At 34.3% G+C, this 23,890-nt stretch overlaps 5 protein-coding genes across 5 annotated transcripts; all 5 read left to right on the plus strand.

Moving 5' to 3' along the window:
* The first annotated feature begins 908 nt into the window (after nucleotides 1–908).
* On the plus strand, nucleotides 909–6,108 carry LOC107411991 (vacuolar-sorting receptor 7). The gene is made up of 13 exons (XM_016019684.4): nucleotides 909–1,443; nucleotides 2,477–3,169; nucleotides 3,252–3,340; nucleotides 3,564–3,633; nucleotides 3,971–4,054; nucleotides 4,175–4,251; nucleotides 4,382–4,463; nucleotides 4,712–4,794; nucleotides 4,953–5,016; nucleotides 5,143–5,271; nucleotides 5,410–5,513; nucleotides 5,613–5,754; nucleotides 5,839–6,108. Exons 1-12 carry the CDS (start codon nucleotides 1,122–1,124, stop codon nucleotides 5,721–5,723), a joined length of 1,908 nt encoding a protein of 635 aa, XP_015875170.3. The 5' UTR covers nucleotides 909–1,121; the 3' UTR covers nucleotides 5,724–5,754; nucleotides 5,839–6,108.
* A 407-nt stretch (nucleotides 6,109–6,515) lies between these two features.
* LOC107412002 (uncharacterized) lies at nucleotides 6,516–8,890 on the plus strand. The gene is made up of 2 exons (XM_016019694.4): nucleotides 6,516–7,388; nucleotides 8,420–8,890. The coding sequence occupies exon 1, from the start codon at nucleotides 6,643–6,645 to the stop codon at nucleotides 7,381–7,383; it is 741 nt and encodes a 246-aa protein (XP_015875180.3). The 5' UTR covers nucleotides 6,516–6,642; the 3' UTR covers nucleotides 7,384–7,388; nucleotides 8,420–8,890.
* A 626-nt stretch (nucleotides 8,891–9,516) lies between these two features.
* LOC107411866 (protein PLASTID TRANSCRIPTIONALLY ACTIVE 14) lies at nucleotides 9,517–14,287 on the plus strand. The gene is made up of 13 exons (XM_016019534.4): nucleotides 9,517–9,706; nucleotides 9,843–9,992; nucleotides 10,313–10,450; nucleotides 10,701–10,826; nucleotides 11,015–11,143; nucleotides 11,354–11,443; nucleotides 11,569–11,719; nucleotides 11,810–11,919; nucleotides 12,721–12,792; nucleotides 13,316–13,421; nucleotides 13,525–13,722; nucleotides 13,904–13,946; nucleotides 14,040–14,287. Exons 1-13 carry the CDS (start codon nucleotides 9,644–9,646, stop codon nucleotides 14,116–14,118), a joined length of 1,455 nt encoding a protein of 484 aa, XP_015875020.3. The 5' UTR covers nucleotides 9,517–9,643; the 3' UTR covers nucleotides 14,119–14,287.
* An 857-nt stretch (nucleotides 14,288–15,144) lies between these two features.
* On the plus strand, nucleotides 15,145–18,495 carry LOC107411815 (uncharacterized). Its single transcript, XM_016019486.4, has 8 exons — nucleotides 15,145–15,351; nucleotides 16,133–16,282; nucleotides 16,764–16,940; nucleotides 17,160–17,248; nucleotides 17,322–17,386; nucleotides 17,572–17,674; nucleotides 18,056–18,166; nucleotides 18,253–18,495. The coding sequence occupies exons 1-8, from the start codon at nucleotides 15,243–15,245 to the stop codon at nucleotides 18,376–18,378; spliced, it is 930 nt and encodes a 309-aa protein (XP_015874972.3). The 5' UTR covers nucleotides 15,145–15,242; the 3' UTR covers nucleotides 18,379–18,495.
* Nucleotides 18,496–19,488: 993 nt separating this feature from the next.
* Nucleotides 19,489–23,568, plus strand: LOC107411632 (pentatricopeptide repeat-containing protein At4g20090). Its single transcript, XM_016019264.4, has 4 exons — nucleotides 19,489–21,842; nucleotides 22,275–22,350; nucleotides 22,656–22,890; nucleotides 23,124–23,568. The coding sequence occupies exon 1, from the start codon at nucleotides 19,857–19,859 to the stop codon at nucleotides 21,831–21,833; it is 1,977 nt and encodes a 658-aa protein (XP_015874750.3). The 5' UTR covers nucleotides 19,489–19,856; the 3' UTR covers nucleotides 21,834–21,842; nucleotides 22,275–22,350; nucleotides 22,656–22,890; nucleotides 23,124–23,568.
* Nucleotides 23,569–23,890: the final 322 nt, after the last annotated feature.

Raw genomic sequence — 23,890 nt, forward strand, 5'->3', positions numbered from 1 at the left:
TTTTTTTTTTTTAATTTTTAGATTACATTAAATACTCACTGTATTTCAATAGAGTTATTTTTTTAAATAGAATTTTAGTATGTAATCAATATTTAATTATTTTTTTATTTTAAAATATTAATTTTTAATGTAATTCAATGATTATAAAAAATAGATCTTAGTTTAATGAAATAAGATAGATATTATTTAAGATTATGTTAATTCAAAATTATATTTTTGAATTAATATAATGAAAATAAAAAATATTGTTTCTTACAATGATTTTTAAAATAAATACAGAATAAATAAAAAAAGTATGCTTGAGTTAAGAACATCTCTAGTAAATAAAGCTAAACTAGTTTTATTTGTTTACTCATTCATTGCCATTCAATCTTTCAAAAAAAGAAAAAAAAAAAAAGAGTCATTTTTGGTTTAATGAAAATTTCATAATTTTTGTCTTTGCTTTAAGTAACAATTAGATATAGTAGACAGTCCATTTGATTTTCATTTTGTTAATTTTAATTTTTAGTTATTTCCTGTGAAATTTTTTTCTCTTTCCCTAAAATTCCGAAGAAAATGAGGTTGTGGAGAGAAATTTGTCCAAGGAGTTGAAAGAGTCAAGGATGGAAAAAATAAATAATAATAATAAAACAAATATATCTTTTTCTTACAAACGAAGGGATAAACTAACATTCTCATCCTTGACCATGGAAAAAAACAAAAAAAACAAAAAAGATCATAATTCATAACTATCCAATATACAAATTTAATAATAATTTAATTGATAGAAACAAATAAATAAATAAAAGAAGTAGTTCCAATGACCCCGTCCAACACTTCACTGTGTCCCTAAGTCTTACCTGTCGTTTCCTTTACGTCACAGCTCGATTGAGAAACTTAAGACACTTACCATAACACAAATAAAGTCTTCCTTTTCTCCAAACCAAACCAAACCAACCTTCTTATTTCTCTACCTCTCTTTCTCTTCTCTCCACCTGTAGACCGTTGCAGAGTCCATTCGAAGACACGTCTTCATTTCCTTTCTCTTCCATTTCTCTCCCTCCTCCCAGAAAGAAAAAGAAAAGAAAAGAAAAGAAAAGATAAGCCATTAGCAGCTTCTCTGAGTTTGGAAGCTCATCATCATGAATAATGCTTCTTTGATGGCTTCTTCTTCTCTCAGGAAGCTCTTAGCTCTGTTTCTGCTACTGGGTATTCTTGGAAACCATGTTGTCCATGCAAGGTTTGTGGTGGAGACAGAGAGCATCAGAGTTCTATCTCCATTGCGTATGCGTGGTAAGCATGATGGTGCTATTGGGAACTTTGGAGTTCCTGACTATGGAGGTTTCATTGTTGGTTCGGTTGTTTATCCCGATAAAGCGTCTTTTGGGTGTGAGCCTTTTGAAGGTGGTAAGCCTTTCAAACCTCGGTTTCCTCGCCTCACTGTTCTTCTTCTTGATCGTGGAGGTAATCATTTCTACTCTGTGGTCCAGTCCCCTCTCTCTCTCTCTGTGACTGTGAAACTCTTTGTTAGTCTAATTGACTTAGCTAGAGTTTTTGTCAATTCCTTTGAAAATTGTTGGTTTTGGTGGGGATTTGATTGATGGGGTTCGTGAAATAAAGTCTTTTTGAACCTTCAGTGATTTTATTATTTTGGCAATCTCTCTCTGTAAATCCGACTCTTACCCAGTTAAAAAAGATACTGTTTTTAATAATTTAATTTGATGGCTTATTCATCAGAAGAAAGAAATTGATTGATAACTGATTCAGTGAGATCCTTAGGCTGAAAGTTCTTTGTTCCTTTGTTATTGTTTTTTGGTCTTTGGAATATCCAGTTTTTGGTAGTGGATAAGGGTAGTTTTGTTTGTACCACTAGATTTGGACTAAATTTTAAAAATACCTGATTGGTATTTTTCTTTTCTGGGTTTATGTTTTGTATGTGTAAGGTGGGTTGACCACGCTTTTATTACAGTTGCTCTGTTTTTCCCCTGTTTAAATCTTTTTGGTAATCTCCAAATGAGGCCAAAATGCATTGCTTGATCTGGAATGTCAAGTTGCTATAAATACCTAAGACTTCTCTTTGTTAACTTTTTGGCACTTCATTGCAATAACTGTTCAATTGATGTAAATGAGATATTTGGTTCTCTGTCTTTTGTAATTTATCTGGCCATCATTTGGAAAACAATCTTCTTTTTCCATCGACTCCTTTTGTTTTGTTTTTCACCTGTTGTCACTTGCCTATTGAGGTCAACACAATCTGCATCTATCCTCTATGCTTCTCGAATACTAGAAAACCAGAAAGCAATTAGCAGAGATTTAATATTAAGACAGCTTCCTACTACAATTCTCAATTGGTTTGAAATGGATGGGAATGTTACTTTTTAATGATAGTTATAAATGAACCATAAATCTCAGTTTTGGAAATGAATGAATAAAAATCATTTAGAAGTTGTGTTAATAAAAATGTATAATCTGTTTCTTTTTCCTGGTGTCTTTGTAGGTTGCTACTTTGCATTGAAGGTATGGAATGCTCAACAGGCTGGGGCTTCAGCAGTTTTGGTTGCTGATACTGTCGAAGAGCCTCTAATAACAATGGATTCTCCCGAGGAGAGCAATGATGCAGATGCGTACATTGAGAAGATTGGAATTCCATCGGCTTTGATAAAGAAATCTTTTGGTGACAGCTTGAAGGAGGCTTTGAAGAACAAGGAAGATGTTGTGATCAAATTAGACTGGAGAGAATCAATGCCCCACCCTGATCAGAGAGTTGAGTATGAGTTCTGGACAAATAGCAATGATGAGTGTGGGGCTCGTTGTGATGAGCAGATGGATTTCGTGAAGAGTTTCAAGGGTCATGCTCAGATTCTTGAGAAAGGGGGTTACACTCTCTTCACTCCACACTACATAACTTGGTATTGTCCTCAGGCTTTCGTCCTTACCAGTCAATGCAAGTCTCAATGCATAAACCATGGGAGATATTGTGCACCTGATCCAGAGAAGGATTTCGGAGAAGGGTATGAAGGGAAGGATGTGGTGTTTGAGAACTTGAGGCAGCTTTGTGTGCATAGAGTTGCTAATGAAAGCAACCGATCATGGGTTTGGTGGGATTTCGTGACTGACTTTCATATCAGATGTTCCATGAAAAATAAGAGATATAGCAAAGAATGTGCTGAGGAAGTCATGAAATCTCTTGGTACCTGCTTCTGTCTGGTGGTAGTGCTTTATATGCAGTCCTGTTTGTTTATTTTCTAATAGCTTTCATATGATTAATGCAGATTTACCCATTGAGAAGATTCAGAAATGTATGGGTGACCCTTTAGCTGATGTGGAGAATGAAGTGCTAAAAAATGAGCAAATAGTGCAGGTAAACTTGTATTTTTTTTTTTTTTTGGTCCCACATTTTCCCACCAATAATAGCCCTTATGATCATAAGGCTGCTGGATCCTGGTTGTATATAGATGGTCAGAAACAAATATATCTCAATTCCCAAAATATGTATATGAACAACCTTGATGGGCTAATTTTAAATTTATTTTCATTTAAGCGCATAATAATATTGTTTTTATTACTTTCTTTCTGATGTTTAGGTTGGGAAAGGATCTCGTGGTGATGTTACCATCTTGCCAACATTGGTTATTAACGATGCTCAGTATCGAGGTGTGTTATGGTCTGCTTAGCTGCCCTATTTCTTGTTTTCTCATGTTCATTGTGTGTTAATTGTCTTGAACTCAGAACTCTACAGACAAAGCAATTTGAATTAAACTTGTTTGATTCACATTCTAAAATCCATATAAAATATATTTTATTCACAGTCCACTACTTTTCCTCAATAATATTTCACATCATTAGGGTGTGAGGCATATAAATAGCATGTCATTTAAGCTAGTCATGGCAATTCCCCTGTTGCCAATAAACTTTCTCTAAATTTACTTTTTGCTTCCCCATTTATGTACTATATGAGGATTCTAAAGTGCTTATTCTGCTCTCTTTGAAGGAAAATTGGAGAGAACATCTGTTCTGAAGGCCATATGTTCTGGATTTAAGGAGTCAACTGAGCCTGCAGTTTGTTTAAGTGGAGGTTGAAGTCCTTACCTCATATCAATTTTGTACTGATTCTTGTGACTATCATGTGAATATGTACTAATATATATGTATATATATATATATGTATGTATATTTTCGGATTTGATTTAATCAGATCTTGAGACTAATGAGTGCCTTCACAACAACGGTGGCTGTTGGCGGGACAAGCATTCTAATATATCTGCTTGCAAGGTATACATAGAGATTTAATGATTCAAAATTTTGTAATTAATAGCACTATTGAAATTTTTCTGTAAAAAAGTTTTTAGCTCTCTATCTATAATTGAATTTGCTTTTGTTTTCCTTTTGTGTTTTCATTCAGGATACATTTAGGGGAAGAGTTTGTGAGTGCCCTGCTGTGAATGGTGTTCAGTACAAGGGTGATGGTTATACATCTTGTGAAGGTATACCATTTTTTGTTGTAGAAAAGAGTTATTCCTATATATGCCCTGTAAATTTTTCATCTATTCTTGTTTTTTTCTTGGGGATTCATACATACATTTGGAATATAATGAAATGATAAAAAATAAAATGATCCATAAGAAGATGTACACCCATAACTAGAGTCTAGCTATCGACAATTTCACTTAATTAGCATCCAGCACTATGCAGCGGGTGTATAAAGCATTTATGTTACTTTTCTGCTCAACAGCTTATGGACCTGCTAGGTGCACAATTAACAATGGAGGATGTTGGTCAGAGACTAGACACGGGTTAACTTTCTCAGCTTGCTCGGTTAGTGTTTTTTACCCTTTCATCATATTTACTGGTTTTCCATATTCCATTATCAGACATTTTTATTATGTTGAAAATTATTTGCTGTAGTCACACGAAATATATATTGATATTTATATTTTCCATTACCTTCTAACCAAAATTCTTTTCTTCCCTAGAACTCTGAACTATCTGGCTGCCGATGCCCTGAAGGCTTTCACGGGGATGGTCATAAATGTGAAGGTGATGCTCTTTTCTAGTATGAGTATGACCATTGTCAAAGAATGCTGCTATTTGGGCTACTAATTTAGTCTTCTGAAACATAATATTAAAAATAATTTGTTTTTCATCTGTTTAATTGTGAAATAGATGTCAACGAATGCAAGGAACGAACTGCTTGTCAATGTAATGGTTGCAGCTGTAAGAACACTTGGGGTGGATATGAATGCAAGTGCAAGGGAAACCAACTCTATATAAAGGAGAATGATACATGTATCGGTAAGGCTGCATAGTTGAGTCATAATCCGTAATTGACTCTTTATTACAGATAATGACAAATGTTCTTATTGGTATATGATTGCTGCTGGGGGTTCTAGATTGTGCTTATGTTAATTTATGTTCATATGTTGTATGCAGAAAGACATGGATCAAGATTTGCATTGTTCCTCACTTTCCTCGTCCTTGTGGCCGTAGCAGGAGCTGGTATAGCTGGTTATGTATTTTACAAGTATAGACTTCGGGTATGTCTAAACCCTTCTTCATTTGCCACCTTCATGACCATCTTGTTAACTTGTATCCTAAGTAACTCTTCGCTTGTTAACAATTTTCCTTCATTGCAGTCTTACATGGACTCAGAGATCATGGCAATTATGTCCCAGTACATGCCTCTCGACAATAATCATCACAATCAAGTCCAAACCGCGGAGGCAGAACCTTTACGACGAACATAAGTGTGACTGTATATGTGGATATACATACGAGGTAACTGAATCTTTTCCTTGGAAGACCACTTCTTTCTGCACTTTCTTCTCGATGGTGTCTTATAGTCATTGCTTCCCTCTGCAGAAATGAAAAGCTAAAGGAGTTGCTGCTGCCAGAAAGCATCCATAGAAGGAATAGATATTAGGAATTTCATACAAAGACCAGAGAGAGAGAGAGAGAACCAGTTCCATTGTACCACCATTTTAGGATTTAATGTCTTTTTGAGATTCTACATATAGGAGTTTTCTCATGGAACAATTTTTAACTGTGTAAATAAAGTTGTCATGGTGTAAATTGTTACCTAAGGTAAAAATGAGTATTGAATATAATGATCAATAATACATAGATAATGGATACACAGGCTTACGAAAAAACAAGATATACTGCTTACCATGCATCCGCAACTTCTCCAAAATTGTTGTTCTTTTCTGCAGCCTTTATGGACTATAATACATACCGCCTTAGACAATCATAAAGTGTCAAATATTAGTAAAATGAATTTCTAATTCAAGGATATGACTGAAAAATGTTTAGGCTAAATTTAAATAATCAAGTTCTTGAAGGGTTATTCACCCAAAATAAAGTCCCCTAGCAGAAAAACCCCAATATTTACTTTAAATATACATATATGTAATTCTGGAGTCTTAGTTATTTATTTATTTTTAATTTTTTAATTTGGTTTTTGTTTGCTTAGAGTCTTAGTTATAACAGTATAATGTAACATATTACCCACAAAAAAAAAAAAAGAAAAAAAAAAGAAAAAAAGAAAAGAAAAAGGGTTATATAATGTCAAATTTGTATGAATGTGAGAGTCTGAAAGCAAGTGGGTTTTAGTGTTCTCTTCCTTGCGCACCCTACCAAAAACTGCAACACGAGCATGGTTGGAGAATGAAAGCTCTCAATCGGCACCTTCAACTCCTAGTCGTTCCATCGAAATCAAACATATTTCTCGGTTTCCAAACACTCTCAGTCTCATTTCTATCATCTTCTGCACAACAATCAACCAATCAAATTCTAACCCAAGAAGAGCTCACCAAGATCAACCTCCTCATCCCACGACTCTGCCTCACCAACCAACTCCCCACGGCAATCCACCTCACCAATACAGCCCTCCTCACTAACCCACCTCTCAAATCCATCTCTCTTTCTATTCTCGTCGATTCTCTTGCTTCCCAGCCGGATATGGCCCGACCCATGTCCCTTCTCACCCGCCTCAGGCACAGCCCTGTGTCGCACCACTACCTGATGCCCATCAACACCATGCTCATTGCTTCGTATTTCAAAAAGGGTAAGCCCAAAGAGGCGCTCAAATTATTCAACTGGATTGTCAGGCCAGGCTCACCTTGCGTGCTTGATGGGAAGGTTTGTGGGATTTTGGTTAATGGGTTTTGCTGGAACAGGATGGTTCTTGAGGCTTTGAAGGTTGTGAGGGCCATGGTGGCTGCGAATGTTTTTCCGGGTGGCGATTTGAAGAAGAGGATTTATAGGGGTTTGTTGTGGGAGGCAAGGATTAGGGAGGCAATGGAGTTGTATGAGGCTCTGGGATGTCTTGGAGATGGTGAAGGTGATGAAGGTGCGAGGAAGGTTTTGGCACTGCTGGATCACATGATTGCCAATTGGAAAGAATAGAAGAGGTAAGCTATTATTTTTTAGGCTGTTGTTCATAAGCTTTAACTTTGTTTTCAACTATCTTTTTGCACTACAAAGAACCATTAAGATGAAAAAGGGAGAAAATAATTTTTTTTTACATTTCATACCTATATTGAGACTGAAGTTCTTCATTTCTTGCTTCTGGAGCATTTACATGCTAGTATTTATTGAATGCAACAACATGTTGTTCTTTTCAAGCTGTAAGTAAATTTAGGTTCACTGGATGAGTTTAACCGGAAGGGTTTGGAAGGTGGGAGGATGAAGGGACCTGGAGATAGATTTTACATATGTATGGTTTTGATGACAGGGGTGGTTATGGTAAGGAAACTCAGATAGATTCATGGCTTTGGTGAGGTTTGAAGGAAGATTGGTGATGCTGGAAAGATAAGCCCAGGCATCATTCCTTGGATGTACTTTGTATTACACCTTGGATTTGGGTTGCAACATAAGTTGCCAGAGATGTATAGTTTTTAAAAATATTTTTGATTGTTTTTCTATTAATTTGGATGAATTGCATCCTTGAATCTAGACTTGCACTGAATTCTTGGAAAAGGAAACAATTAAAACTAAACTAAGACTCTGCTAGACCGTAATATCAAACTAGAAAGATGGTAACATGACAAAACCCCAATCTACAACCCATCTCTGGAAAGTCTGGAAAAGTAAAACAATTCCTCAATTTCCTAAGGCTTAAGAAAGCACACATGAAGCTAAGCTAACAGATTGGTAATGTCAAGATACTATTAGGCGCAAAGTTCTAAGCTTTTATCATTTCTGACTATCTTTTAGTAGAAATTTATCTATATGGGTATGATAAATATGCAAAATATGGACACTATGCTAGTAGTATCACAAATTTGAATTGCACACTAGACTGTTTCTTGACTATAAGTCGGTATCACATAACCTTCAATTTTCACATCATCTGCGCTGTTTGCAGTTTCGACTGAGTTTTTTTTTTTTTTTTTCATCTTTTGATTGAGTTCTACTGCTCATTTGCTTCCCATCTATACAGGGACCTATCAAAATGTTCTTCTGAGGGATCAAGCAGCATTTCTTGAGCATTGTTGTCCCCTAACAAGTATAATGGGATAAAGCTTCTGGCCGAGGTGGTTTATTTGGTATTGTTGTTGTATGTCTCATGGCCGAAGACTTCAGGAGCTGATATTATGGTCCTTATGCTCAATCTTGGCCTGTGGTTATCTTTCCCAACCTGTTAGTAGGAAATGCCTGAGCATCTTGAATACAAAATGATCTTCTAGAGCACGAAGGCAAATGATGCTCAGTTCATTTTGTGCTATATGATATTGGGAAGGAGTAAAACCGAGGAGAATGTTTGTATTCTGTCCCCTTTAAGGATCACTGTTTTATCCAACTTGAAATATAGTAAAATAGTTTCCAATGTACCATAGGCATTGCAACAATTTCTGCATGCCTGTAATTAACAAGAAAATTTGAGAAGGGCTGGATTTTGTTTGGGTTGGCATTTAAGGTGTTCAGCAACATTACTTGAAAGGAACTGGTGCCTAAAGAAATTGGTGCCATGGTCCAAGTTAAGAATATTTGCTGTTCTAGTGATGAATTTGATCGTGTAGTGTACTAGAAAAACACAGTAAAATAGAAACCATGAGATGTGCAAATCATGCATAGAATGCGAGAGATTAAAGGAAATGGTAAATCACTCATCAATTTTACTTTTTTTTTATGATTTTCTACTCATTGTGAATCATCATAATAAATTTTGATTCAAAATGCAATAAATCATTAACCGGCACAAAATAAATAAATCCAAAAAAAAAAAAGAAAAAAAAGAAAGGTTTTTCTCGATATCTAATGCCATTTATTCTCTAATGTAATTTCTTGTAAGAATTTCTGTTAAAGTTGTTTGTTTTAAATCAAAGTTAGTGAGGTCAAGGTAGTGAAAATATTCATTTAAATATATAATTTTTTCACTTAAAAAAAAATAATGAAGATGTATTAAACAAAAATAATTATAGAATATTACACCATTAATAAAAAAAATCCATTATTTACAGATTGAAGTGAAAAAAAAAAAAAAAAAAGGCCATAAACGAGAAATACAAGAAGGAAGTGGCAGTTTAATGTTTAAAATCAAAGCAGCGGGGGACAGAACAGAATGACTGCCAAAGTGGATAACGTTGTCAAGCTCGTTAAAAGGCTCTCTCTTTCTCATCTGCTTGAGCTTCACTTGTAATATTTTCTCTAACATCCTTCTCCAATGGCCTCCTCTGTTTCTCTTAAGCAACTCTCTCACTGCTTCTTCTCCAACGCCCAGACCCAGGTCCCACTCTCTCTCTCTTTCTCTCTCTCTTCATATATTGCATATGATACATACACATATATGCACACAATTACATATGTATGTAAATTCGCTTTGTTTCTCTATCCTAATTTTGGTATGTATATATATGAAGCAGTTTAAAGACTTAAAGCATGGATGGTCACCAAGATCCAGATATTATTCTACCAATGACACAAATATTAGCATTCAGCCCATCAAAGCCGCCGCCAATAGTCCTCCATTTCCACTGTTCCAGTCTACTAAAGTTGAAGAATCGGCCTCTGAGGTAAAAACCCATCTCGGCTCTTATTTCCGTTTCCTTTATATTCTGCTTGGGCCTTCGGGAAAACGTAGAAAAATAAAAATTAGAACAAATTGGAGTTCTTGGAAACTTTTAAGGTATCATTTTGTTGGGGGATTGTATTCTTGTATACAATCTTGTTACAAAGTATAATGAATGAATATTGAAAACTTCTACTTAGTAACCACAGATTCATTGAGTTCGAAATTTAGTTTAATTTCTTCACATATTACCTTGACAATGAGTGGTTCTTTATAGTTTCCGGCAAAAAATGTGATAGAAACTATCTTCTTTCAATCCCACAGTTGGAGCCGGCAGACCCTGATTTCTACAAGATAGGGTATGTTCGAAGCATGAGAGCTTATGGAGTTGAATTTAAAGAAGGGCCGGATGGTTTTGGAGTTTATGCTTCCAAAGATGTTGAGCCACTTCGCCGTGCCAGGGTGAGTTGCTTAATTGGATGATTAGAAGATTGGATGATTAATGACATTCTCATAATCTATTCCTGCTTAATGGAGACAAGAATGTCTGAATGCACCTAAATGATTTTATTAGTTGTTGAGGTTTTTACAACCGCAATATTCATAGGTGGATTTTTGGAGTTTCTGTGATTTTAGTATCTAGTTTTCATTTGCGTTTCATTCCTACTCCTAGTTTTTGGTCATAAATGAGGTTTTGTGCTTAACTACACAGATGATAATGGAAATCCCATTGGAACTGATGCTGACCATAAGCCAGAAGCTCCCATGGATGTTTTTCCCAGACATAATACCAGTGGGTCATCCAATATTCGATATTATTAACTCAACTGATCCAGAGGTGTTTTTTTCTTTTTTGTTGTTCAATATGGAAAATAAATGCTTCAATTCTATTTATATCTCATTCATTTATTGGTAATTTCTTTTGTTATGCATAATACCAGTAAACAGTAATCTCGTTTACTTGATTTTAAAATGGCATTCCATAACTAATCTTACTTGATACCTTGCACAACTCTTTTTTGGCAGACAGATTGGGATCTAAGGTTAGCATGTCTTCTTTTATATGCATTGGATCAGAAGGATAACTTTTGGCAGTTGTATGGTGACTTTTTACCTAGTGCAGATGAGTGCACCAGTTTGCTTCTAGCTACAGAGGTGTGTGAATTAAGAATAACAAGTAATCAATGTTTGAAATTTAATTTGATGCTTTGATTTTCTCACTTTTCTTTTGCAACCACTTAAATCTCAAGCCCCATAAAAGGTCTAGGTTACTGATTGACTTTTTCTTGTGAACTTCTTGCTCTAAAGAAATGGAAACTGCTATATTTAACCAAGTTCATCCATATTACTATGTATATGCTATAGGAAGATCTATTGGAGCTCCAGGATCCCAATCTTACTTCAACTATGAGAGAACAACAAGAGCGGGCCTTAAAATTTTGGGAAAAGAATTGGGTACTCACAACCTGTCTACTTGATATTGATGTAGCTGGTTTTCTCTTTATTTTTATTTTTCTAAGAATTATAGATAGTTCTCTTTATAACTTATTGTGCATTTGTGTGTCGCCAACCTTAATCAGCACTCTGGTGTACCCCTTAAAATTAAGCGTCTTGCCCGTGACCCTGAAAGATTCATGTGGGCAGTGAGTATTGCACAGTCACGATGCATAAGCATGCAAATGAGGATTGGTGCTCTAGTTCAAGATGCAAATATGCTAGTACCTTATGCCGGTAAGCTTCTATTGACCTAAGTTTTTTGTTATATCACTTAGTACTTTGGGTATATGTTAGCTACATGTTTCATACCTATCATATTTGCAGACATGCTAAACCATTCTTTCCAGCCAAACTGCTTTTTCCATTGGCGTTTTAAAGATCGCATGCTTGAGGTGATGATAAATGCAGGACAACGAATTAGAAAAGGAGATGAGGTATATCTCCCATTTTATCAAATTTTTATTCTAGTTTTTCACTGTAAAAGTACATAAAATGACACACACACACATATATATATATATATATATATACATAACTTTAAAAAGGAAAAGACACTAGAAGGCAAAAAATTGGACTGGCTATCCAGCTTATCACAAAAAGCACAAAAAGGATGGCAGAAACTGACAAAACAATCTAAACACTTTTCCAATATTTTTCTGTAAGAAAGCAAATAGGTTGTAATTACTGGCTCTGGCTTTGTACTACATTGAGGCTTATTTTGATTGTTGTTCATTACAACCAATATAACAAGTTTTTTCATGCTTGGTTATAAGAATCCCAAATTACAATGATGTAGTTTGAACCAAATCCAGTACCTATGGTCCTATGCACCTGGCAAGATTTAAATATAAGTTTTCTTAGTGGGAAAAATTGAGGCAAACATAAATATATTGAATGCACAACTTACAATAATAATTGCTGCTGTCACTTTGTTTATTCAAGTCCAAATTCGTTACCTTTACCTTAACTTTTTTAGAGAGCATACAAAGGATACATTATCTTCTTCCATGAGAAGAAGTACATTATATGAGAAGCTCAGAGATCTTAGCTGGTTGTGTATAATCTTTGTTTATTCTGCATTCAGTATGAAGATTGTGACATGCATTTTTTGCCAACTCAACTGCCATGTGACTTGTAAAATGATCAGCTTAAATATCATTTGCACATTAGATTTGGTTATATTGCCTTAGTTTTGCACATACATGAAGGTTAATTGAATTTAATAAATTTTCCAGATGACCGTCAATTACATGAGCCCCCAGAAAAATGACATGTTCATGCAAAGATATGGGTTTTCTTCATCTGTGGTAATTCACTTTTGGCTATACTTGCTGCTAAGTAGAAAGCTATGTGCCCCTTTTCTTTTTTTTTTTTTTTTTTTCTTTTTTTTTAAGTAACTTTTTTTTTTTATACCTTATGGCTTTTGAAAAACCAAAAAGTAAATAGCATAGTTTTTCCAAGAGTTAAATGGAAAAGAATTACTTGTCTTTTTAGCGATAATATGTTAAGTAAATACTTTGATTTTGTCGTTTTCTTCAACTAACAACACCTCATGTCTTTTGAAATTTCTGGTCAGTAGAATGCTAAGATTTTTCTAACTTATCATTTATTCTTTTTATTAAATTTTGCGATCTCATTTTTCAAGAAAAAACAAATGGAAGAAAAATGATGTCTTTGGTATGTCTAAAAATGCAGGTAATGGAGTGTGATCACCTTAGTGCTCTTTCCATATAAATTTCTTTAAATCGACTAATAGGTCTTCTAAAGCATTATGTATAATATACTCTGCTTTGATTGACATATTTTCACTATCTAATTTGATGATTGCAGAATCCTTGGGATGTGATCCAGTTCTCTGGCAATGCACGTATACATTTGGATTCCTTCTTATCCGTTTTCAATATATCTGGCCTTCCTGAAGAATATTATCACAACAGTATGAACACATAATTTTTCTTTCTTCAACTTGCTTTATTCATTTTGATTACAAATTAAATCTAGCATATAACTAAATGGTCATTATAACATCTATGTTGTAGGTAGGCTATCCAATAGTGGAGATACATTTGTAGATGGAGCGGTCATAGCAGCAGCAAGAACACTGCCCACTTGGTCAGATGGAGACGTGCCTCCAATGCCAGGCATGGAAAGGAGAGCTGTGAAGGAATTGCAGGAAGAATGCTTACAGATGCTTGGAGAGTTTCCCACTACCTCAAAGCAAGATCAAAAAATTCTTGGTAACTAACTACGTCTACATGAACAAGTCCCTGAATATAAAACCTAGTAAAAACATTGAGATTACTCTTCTTCTATTAGTGAGAAATTTGATTGAGAATTTGTTGGTTTTCACCCCTAATGATCATATTTAGTGATAAGTTGGATGTTAATAATAATATTTTCCCATTTTACTACTGACAGATTCTATGCCGCAAGCTAGAAGAACCCTTGCAGCTGCAATCAAGTATGTGGTCATTGAGTTCTGTGATTCCTGAGATTTTAGAGTTTTGAAATATAAGATCCACTGAATTTTATTGTTGATATGAACTTAATGCAGGTATAGGTTACATCGAAAGTTATTCATGGAGAAAGTCATACAGGCATTGGATATTTATCAAGAGCGAATATTGTTCTGATCCTATATTGTTTTCTTCAACTGGAAAATTTTGTTAGGTAGAGAACTTGTCGGAGTGGTCATTCATTGAAAATTTTTATGCCAAAGTTAGGGAATGCATGTCTCTGTAAACTCACATTTTGCTAGCCAATCATGTATAAAACATAATCTACCTAGAAATTCAAGCTTCATTGATTTTTACAATCTTAGCAACAAGAATAAGTTCTTTGTGTACCTTTTCATGTTTTCAATTCCGCTTGGGGAAAAAAAAAAAAAAAAAGTAATAATTATAAAATATAGAAAATTTCAAAATAATCCCATCTAATTTTGCACCTTTATGCAGATTTGCCTTTCATATCTATAAGTTACCACTTATATCTCTGGGATTTTAAATTTGTTTCAACCATTTCTAATGATGTGAAAACAGTTTACAGCATCCTAAAAAATTATGATGGTAACTTTATTTGATGAGTGATATATATCTATTTATTTATTTATTTCGTTTGAGGAGTAAAAATAAAATATCCTCAAATCTCTCAAATATATTCGATGAATGAATATCACATTTTTATTTTTTATAAGAAAGCAAATTCATGAGCGCAACATCCATGAAGGTTAGCAAACCTGAAGGACAATGGCATTTTATTTCATGCATTCTTCAATAAAACAGCACTATGAACTTTAAAAGGTAAATATTTGTTTTCCCATAATATATTTTGAAAAGTTCATGGCATAATTATTTAAATATTTGATCTTTGACGTTTTTAATTTTTCAAAAATACAAAAACTCTCCCATTAAATTATTATTATTATTATTATTATTGAACTGATAAATTTTATTTTCATTGCAATGCAACTTTTTTTTTTTTTTTTAATATATACAATGCTTTAAAATTTTCGTATTTTCTTATCTGCACGAATAAAACGTGTAAATTCACATAAAACGTGAAAAAGAATAATTGCACTTCGCTACTAATAGATAAACTCGAATAAAATAAATTAAAAAAATATTTTTTTTGGACAAAAATGAAAGTACCAAAACAGGATAAAAATGTAAGCAAAAGACAGCCCAATTTTCACCAGAGTTGAACAGCGACACTGCGAGAAAACACAGAGAGAGAGAGAGAGAGAGAGAGAGAGAGAGAGATGGAGAAGGTTTCATCTGGAGCCAAAGCGCAAGTCTCATCAATACTCGTATACCCAGTAAAATCATGTCGTGGAATTTCAGTTTCTCAAGCACCTCTTACTCCTACTGGTTAAACTATACTCACCCACTTCTTAGTTCTTTTCATTTTTCGACCTTTTCTTTTTTTTTTTTTTTTTTCATCCATTTTCTTTTGGCCCATTTGGGTTTTCTATCTGATTTCTTAATTTTGCATGAAATTATTTCCCTTCTTAGAGAACCATGAAAGAAAGCACACTACTTGTTTTACTAGCTTCTTTCTAGTACTAGTAGTTTTCTTGGAAATCTGAATTGGACTGGATTTTTCTTCTGCATGGTTTTGGTGTGATTGCTAATTGCTTCAAATTTTAAAATATGTTGGATACTTTTTATCTCCTTTATATTAATTGAATTTGTCTCAGGTATAGAATAGTGAAATGGATTTAAGAGTTTGGACAGAGCTAGCCTTTTCCATCTAAATTCTCTTCTATCTGGTTGTAATATTTGTTTCTGTTTTTGCATCAAAGAAGCTAAGAAGGATTTTTTTTTTTTTTTTTTTAATTGACACCTTGGTCAGTTCTGAAGCTATTCTTAACTCGTTATTTGAGAAGATGGCCCCTGGCAACAAAGCTTGTTGTATGGATAAACAAGTAATAACTTCGAATTACAGGACAGAAGCCATCCAATGGCTTAAAATTGCAGCACAATTGTCAGTTGAATATATAATCAATATGTTAATTGTAGATATGGATGATGTGCCATTCTTGTAGATTCAGTGACAAGGAATGGTTTTCATAATCGAAAAACAAAATAAGTGGCTGGAATGAAAAGTGAAAAACATATTTTCATTAATCTTTCTTCACTTTTTATACAGGATTACGATGGGATAGACAATGGTTAATCATAAACTACAAAGGGAGGGCATATACTCAAAGAGTTGAACCAAAGCTTGCTCTTGTTGAGGTAGAGCTGCCAAATGATGCATTCTTGGAGGGTTGGGAACCTACTGAAAGCTCTTATCTAGGTAAAGTGTGTGCTGATTGCTTTTCTATATGTATATGTATTGTAACTCTAGACAAACAGTTAAATAAGCTGTCTGATGCATGAAGTGAGGTTTTTATTGTAATTCAAAATTATCGATTGCCAAGGTTCTTTTATCTTATCTCTGAATGCCTAGGTTCTGTCCCTCTCCTGTAGATATAATGATGCTCTATGTCCCCCCATGATTTGTTATTGTTGTTCTCAGTGTCTTCCAATGTTTTATTCGTATCTTGTGGGAAAATGAATTTTCTTTTCTTTTCTAACCTGATCAAATTGAGCACTTTTTTCAAGTATGTGCTTTATGTGGTCAAACCAGACATATTAACATTTTCTCTTGTTCCTTTTCTCAAAAAACAATTAGCATCCCCCATCTGGAGCACTGAATGAATAATGTTCCTTTTTATTTATTATTATTAATACTCATACTGAAGTGATGTTATAATGGAATATAATCCACTTTACAGTACTAAAAGCACCAGGAATGGATGTGCTAAAGGTTTCTTTGAGCACACCACGAGGAGTAGCAGATGGTGTCTCGGTATGGGAGTGGTCGGGTTCTGCATTGGATGAGGGAGAAGAAGCATCAAAATGGTTTTCAAACTATCTTGGAAAACCCAGTCGCCTTGTTCGTTTTAATGCAGGTAGGTTCTATTTTGTTGGGAACTGGAGAATACTTTTTTTGAGAACATTTTTGAAAGTCAAATTCAATTGAGGAAGAATGTGGATGGCTATTGCCCATGGTTGGGATTTATAGCACACACACATAACAATACATGTATACATATATGTAATTTGCAAGCTATCCACTTCCAACATAATCAAGTGAGAATTTGATTTGGCCGCATTAATTTCGACTGCAGCATCAGAAACAAGACCTGTAGATCCTGAATATGCTCATGGACACAAAATCATGTTTGCTGATATGTATCCGTACATGCTATCATCTCAGGTTAGTCAACTTAAGAAATGAAATGCAAATTCTCCTTACGCCAGAAGCTTTGGTCTGAAAATAAATTTTGCAGGGATCGTTGGATGCACTGAATTCACTTCTGAAGGAACCAATACCAGTTAATCGTTTTAGACCCAAGTAATTGTTCAGGAGATATCTTTTTATTCACTAGAAATTGCCCATTTCTCTTCAATTCAATAGCATGTATCTTGCACTGCTTAACATCTCATTTTTCTTTTTTTAAACCCTATATTGCTAATTTTATCTCATATACTCATATGTGAATGGTTGAATCTTTAAGATAGTTTACTTTCATGTGACAGCATTGTTGTCGATGGTTGTGAGCCATATTCTGAAGATTTATGGATGGAGATCAAAATAAACGAATACACATTTCAGGGTGTCAAGCTATGCTCCCGTTGTAAGGTTAAGATCTATCCTTCCTCTGTTTCAGTCTTCTAAATTATGTTGGATGAGAATATTAATATGTCATAACTGCATCAAAATCATAAGGTTTGATCATTAACTCATGAACATCTTCTAAAATGATGGAATTATTAATAAAAAGGTTAGTACTCACTTAAAGAGTAACAAACTTTGCCAATTAGAAATAAGTTGAAGTTGGATATAATGCAGTTGGCTAAAGCTTTTATTGAGGAGCCTTTTAAAATCTTGGGATCAACTTACTGAATTGTTGATGAGCATAGGTGTTTCTAAGCATAATTTGATGTCATCTAATTAAATAAGCAAGGTACAAGGAGTAAGGATTGAGTACTTTCTGAGGATGGTTCATGTGTTTTTTTCCAGGTACCTACAATCAACCAAGATACTGGTATTGCAGGACCTGAGCCAAATGAAACTCTTAAGAAAATCCGGTCGGACATGGTTTTGCGTCCTACTAAAAAACAGCAGGGAAAGGTAAGACAAATTCACAACGCTTTTAACCATGTTCATCTATTCAGGCAAATAATTTTTATATATAAAAGTTTGAATGGTTTTTTCAGATCTACTTTGGGCAGAATATGGTTTGGAAGGACTGTTTGGCTGGGGGGAAAGGAAATATCATAAAAGTTGGAGATCCTGTTTATGTACTCAAGCAGGTTCCAACTGCTGCTGAAGCAGCAGCTTGAATATGAGTATCGTATTGTATTGTGAATAAAACTTGTGTAATTGTTCTTTTGTGGATGATTAGGAAAGTGTTTTCATCAATAATTGATAACTAGTTGTAAAATAACGATTTGAAAGGATGCATGCAACCCCAGCAATTCAATTGTTGGCTAATATTCCATTAAAAATCAATACAAAAATCAATCAAATTATTTAGCAAAAAACACAAAAATATAATTTTAATTATTATAAAACTTTTTTGAAAATAGTAATAATTGCAAAATAAACAAAAACCACGAAAATATAATTGTAATTTTTATAAACTTTTTTAAAAAATATTAATAATTCAAAAATAAACAAGAATCCAAACAGACAATGACATAGTTATTATTTTATAACAATGTATAAATATTTATATTAATACGATGGTAATTTTTTTTTTTAAAAAAAAAACAAAAAACCAAGTTCCTATTAAAAAATATTTGTAAAAATGGAAAATGAATTTTTTAAAACGTATGTCAAACCCATTTTGACTTCTTGCACTTGTGACTTCTTGCACTTGTGGGTTTGGGGACTCAAAGAAGAGTAAATAGGTTTGATAAAATCCAACATGATTTAATAACATAATAAAAATTTGTATCATGATTTACAAATTTAAAAATTTGAATTAACAATATTATGTATAATATCATTTAATATAAAATTTAATAAATTAATAGATAAAATACGAAAATATATTATAAACTCATTAAAAAATGATATTCATATAATTATACAAGTTTTATAATATAAAAATATTTAATTTATTATTTTTAAACATATGTTAAGTAGATATTTTTTAATTTAATTTATTATTTAAATATATATTAGATATTTTTAATTTAATTTTAAAAAAAATATAAAAATAAATAAGTATATTTATAAAATTTTAAAATAAAAATTATTTTATTATTTAAAATCTAAATAAAATTTAAAATTTAAAAATTTATATATATTTTTAATAGGATAAAGAACTAATGATAAATTATACTATAATTTAATAAATTCATACTCACGTATAAAAACTTAATGAATCATATTCTAAGTTTCGTCAATTTAACACAAATACAAGATCATACAACACGAACAAGGTTAACACCAAATGGCATGCCAATTTTAAAAAATAATAAAAGAAAATTAAAAAAAAAATAAAATAAAATAAAAGGAGCGAGGCTGAGTCATCGTGACTCGCGAGTCCCACGGTGGTTATTGAGGATTTGAGAAGGTCTCGTCTCTGCCGTCCTTGGCTTGCCTGGTGCAAAGTCCGGTGGTCGGTTTAGAGCTGCCGGCCGAGGCTGCACGTTGGTTTGACAACATCAACTGCTGCTGAAAAAAGAACCCACTATTACCATCTTCAGTTTCCATTAATCGTTGAATCTTTCTTCCATTTCAGCTTCAGGTTGATGCATTTTCAATCGGGTCCGATCCAATACCCACTAAAAAAAAATTCCTTTTTTGACTGATGCCCAAATTCCTAACCCGTTATTCAAAGCTCCTCGGCAAGCTCAGCTTCGCTGCAAGCCTAGGCAAGTTGTCAACTCCTTCACTTTACTCTCACTTTTCAGTTCATGCTGTTCCATCAGAAACGCCAAATCCCGAAACGCAGCACCACTCTGATGCTGAAACTGAATCCCCGTTATCACAGGAGATCTTTAGGACAAGTCCCAAATTGGGTTCCTATAAAGTGGGAGATTCCACATTTTATTCACTCATTGAGAATTATGCCAATTTGGGGGATTTTGGGTCATTAGAGAAAGTTTTGATTAGAATGAGACGCGAAAGACGAGTCTTCAAAGAGAAGAGTTTCATTTTGATATTTAGAGCTTATGGAAAAGCTCATTTAGCTGATAAAGCTGTGGAATTGTTTGAAAGAATGGTGAATGACTTCCAATGTAAACGAACCGTTAAGTCATTTAATTCGGTTCTTAATGTTCTTATACAAGACTGTCACTTTTCTCGCGCCTTGGAGTTTTATTCTCATGTTGTTAGTGCTAAGTACATGAATATTTTACCGAATGTGCTTAGTTTTAATTTGATTATCAAAGCTATGTGTAAGTTGGGATTGGTTGATGGAGCCATCGAAGTGTTTAGAGAAATGCCACTCAAAGAATGCACTCCCGATGTGTTTACGTATTGTACGTTGATGGATGGTTTATGTAAGGAGAATAGAATTGATGAAGCAGTTTCTTTGTTAGATGAGATGCAAATTGAAGGATGCTTCCCCAGCCCAGTGACTTTTAATGTGTTGATTAATGCCGTGTGCAAGAAGGGTGACCTAGCACGGGCTGCAAAGCTTCTTGATAACATGTTTCTCAAAGGCTGTGTTCCGAATGAAGTGACTTATAACACCCTTATCTATGGTTTGTGTCTGAAAGGTAAGTTGGACAAGGCTGTTAGTCTTCTGGATCGAATGGTAAGAAGTAAGTGCGTTCCTAATAATATCACTTATGGAACGCTCATAAATGGACTTGTTAAGCAAGGAAGATCTGTTGATGGGGCTCATGTGTTGATTTCGATGGAGGAAAGAGGGATTCAAGCGAATGAGTATGTTTATTCTGCCCTTATTAGTGGATTGTTTAAGGAAGGGAAGTATGAAGAGGCAACGAGATTCTGGAACCAGATGAAGGAAAAGGGATGTAAACCCAATGCTGTTGTATATGGTGCCCTCATAGATGGTCTTTGTCGAGAAGGAAACCCAGATAAAGCAGAGGATGTTCTCGCTGAAATGGAAAGTTTTGGTTTTGAGCCCAATGCTTTCGCTTATAGCTCCTTAATGAAGGGTTTCTTCCAGAAAGGTGATAGCCATAAAGCTATTCTTTTGTGGAAAAAGATGGAGAATAAAAACGCCATGTGTAACAAATTTTGTTATAGTGTACTCATTCACGGGTTATGTGGGGAGGGGAAAATCAGAGAGGCTTTGATGGTATGGAAACACATGTTTGGCAGAGGATTTAAACCTGATGTTGTGGCTTACAGTTCACTGATTCATGGACTTTGCAACGTTGGCTCACTGGAGGAGGGTTTTAAGCTTTTCAATGAAATGCTTTGTCAGGAGCCTGAATCTCAACCAGATGTGATCACTTATAACATACTTCTGAATGCTATTTGCAAGCAGAGTAGCATTTCCCGGGCCATTCATCTTTTGAACAATATGCTGGATCAAGGTTGCGATCCTGACTTAGATACATGTGAGATCTTTTTGAGAACTTTGAGAGAAAGGATCAACCCTCCTCAAGATGGGAGGGACTTCCTAGATGAGCTTGTTGTCCGACTCTTTAAGCGGCAAAGGAATATAAGTGCTTCCAGGATTGTAGAACTGATGTTGCAAAAGTGTCTACCTCCACAGGCCTCTACATGGGCAAGAATTGTCACAGAACTTTGTAGACCTACGAAGGTTCGAGCAGCCATCGACAGGTGTTGGAGCAACCTCCATTGCTAAATGTTATAAGTAAGGATGCCATTTTAGTTCTCAGAAGTAGGCTCTAAGGTCATTTTATTTATTTTTTTTATATGTATGCATGATTTTTTGCATTCATTGGATTGGCTACATGATGGAAGCTAGATCTTCCTTTTCCATTAACCCTAGTAAAAATGGGTTTCAACTACACATTTCGTTAGGTGTTGAACCCAAGATTACTCCATTAAAAAGCAGGGCATAATTGTTAGGCCACACCCATGGTCAAGCTTAGTTAGAAACTGACTAGAAACCATTTTCTTGCTTAATCGAGCTGTCAAAAACTACTGAAAAAATGAGGTGGTGGCCCTTTTTTCCTTTTAAATCCTTCTTTCATACTGCAAGTTAATCTATATTGTGGAAATAAAAAAATCAAGATGATGATCATTGTGATTTTGCTTACTCTTCTATTGTTATGGCATGCAGTCAATTTGAAGTGCAGATATGTTATTTTGAAAGGTTGACAAGGACACTGATTGAAAGTACAATATACCAATTAAAGGTAAATCTTTATGTGGCCTATTGAGAGATGCATGTTCTTCTGGTATCAAATTTTCTTTAGAACCATATTTTGCTATTCAGTGGCATTGTCCGTCACTTGTTAGACGATCTTTTTTATTTTTATTTTTTAAGCTGTCTGAATTATTCCGGTATCAAATTTTCTTTAGAACCACATTTTGCTTATTCAGTGGCGTTGTCTGGCACTTGTTAGACCTTTTTTTTTTTTTTTTTTTTGTGTTTTTTGTTTAAAAGCTGTCTGAATCAGTATTCTGTTTATTTCTCATATCTTTTTTTGTTCTGCTGTAGTTTTCAAATGCTGTTTTCTACAACTCAGCATCTGTAATTGGACATCAATGGTCAAGAGCAAACCATAGTGCAATCATGTGCCCCTTGCATGATGACTGATATACTGTGCCTGCACGAGTGCCCCAACAACAAAAATCCTGGTCATCCTTTAGAACCAAGGGCTACCAGGTACCCCATTTCATGCCCACTCTAAGATGCTTCAGAGTAACAGGTGCCATTGAAGAAAATATAAAAGGTATAATTGACTTTCATTCAAGCAACCCAATTGAATATTTGCGGATGAATTTCAGTTTCTTAAGCCAAGTATAGCTGCTTGAAAGAACACTTTAGCCCATGAGGCAAAAATCTCGTCAAAGTTACATAGGTGATCCCTGAAATTATTTCAGACGAAATTAGTAGTTTAATTGCAGGTGCTATTCAAATTGAAGTAAGAAGTTTTATTTGTACTGATCTGTGTAATTGTTGCAGAACATCTCCCAATTTTATCTTCAACTCTGCAAGAAGTCCGGTTACTGGGACTTCTGCTAATCCATGCAACAAACACAGCATTGTGAAGAGAGCAGAAGTAAAATAGGATGGAGGAGATGATTGCTTGCGTAGTATGGTCATGGGCTTCTTGGCCTGTGAGTACAAATATGCCAGCACCAATGATCGAGCCAAACCATTCCGGTTGACGCAAAGTTGTGTACCTTTTTTCTCGAATCATTTTCAATGTTGCCCTATCTTATCGGTTATATTATAATACTTTGAATGGATAGCATATTTGCAATAGGGCTGATCGATATGGTCTCCAATTTTCAAATGATTTTTCTCGTTGATCTTGTTCTATCCATCTTCAATAATTTATTGATTGAACCTTGTTATCCAGTTCTCCTGTGGAGCCCATTAATATATTCTCTAATTTATTTATATATTTTAACACCACCAATGGATATGTTGTCAACTGATAAACTTATTTAGTTTACTGAATTTTACTTCCATTAAGGATAATGAAACTCAGGTTACGAGTATCTCATACAGTGGTTCAAGGTGTGATCTGACTAAGAAATTTTGGACAAGTGAATGGTTTGTCTTCTATTAGTCAGCAGGATGACTATTATGTTTCTCATCCTGAAAATAATCCTACTAGTAATAACAAATGTCTACGTTATGGAATATCTGGAATTGGACTCGTAATAACAGGTTCTTAGTTTGTCATCTAATCTTGAAACCTTAAAATAATGCAACGTTTCACA

The sequence above is a fragment of the Ziziphus jujuba genome, chromosome 1 (assembly GCF_031755915.1).
Source record: "Ziziphus jujuba cultivar Dongzao chromosome 1, ASM3175591v1".
Taxonomy (NCBI): Eukaryota; Viridiplantae; Streptophyta; class Magnoliopsida; order Rosales; family Rhamnaceae; genus Ziziphus; species Ziziphus jujuba.

Excerpts from the sequence above, each read along its gene's own strand:
- LOC107411991 (XM_016019684.4), top strand. The coding sequence starts at position 1,122 with ATGAATAATGCTTCTTTGATGGCTTCTTCTTCTCTCAGGAAGCTCTTA. Across the intron at positions 3,634-3,970 it reads TAACGATGCTCAGTATCGAG|GAAAATTGGAGAGAACATCT; the intron begins GTGTGTTATGGT and ends CTCTCTTTGAAG. Across the intron at positions 5,272-5,409 it reads GGAGAATGATACATGTATCG|AAAGACATGGATCAAGATTT; the intron begins GTAAGGCTGCAT and ends TGTTGTATGCAG.
- LOC107412002 (XM_016019694.4), top strand. The coding sequence starts at position 6,643 with ATGAAAGCTCTCAATCGGCACCTTCAACTCCTAGTCGTTCCATCGAAA.
- LOC107411866 (XM_016019534.4), top strand. The coding sequence starts at position 9,644 with ATGGCCTCCTCTGTTTCTCTTAAGCAACTCTCTCACTGCTTCTTCTCC. Across the intron at positions 10,451-10,700 it reads AGCCACTTCGCCGTGCCAGG|ATGATAATGGAAATCCCATT; the intron begins GTGAGTTGCTTA and ends TTAACTACACAG. Across the intron at positions 11,920-12,720 it reads GAATTAGAAAAGGAGATGAG|ATGACCGTCAATTACATGAG; the intron begins GTATATCTCCCA and ends TAAATTTTCCAG.
- LOC107411815 (XM_016019486.4), top strand. The coding sequence starts at position 15,243 with ATGGAGAAGGTTTCATCTGGAGCCAAAGCGCAAGTCTCATCAATACTC. Across the intron at positions 15,352-16,132 it reads AGCACCTCTTACTCCTACTG|GATTACGATGGGATAGACAA; the intron begins GTTAAACTATAC and ends CTTTTTATACAG. Across the intron at positions 18,167-18,252 it reads CTAAAAAACAGCAGGGAAAG|ATCTACTTTGGGCAGAATAT; the intron begins GTAAGACAAATT and ends TGGTTTTTTCAG.
- LOC107411632 (XM_016019264.4), top strand. The coding sequence starts at position 19,857 with ATGCCCAAATTCCTAACCCGTTATTCAAAGCTCCTCGGCAAGCTCAGC.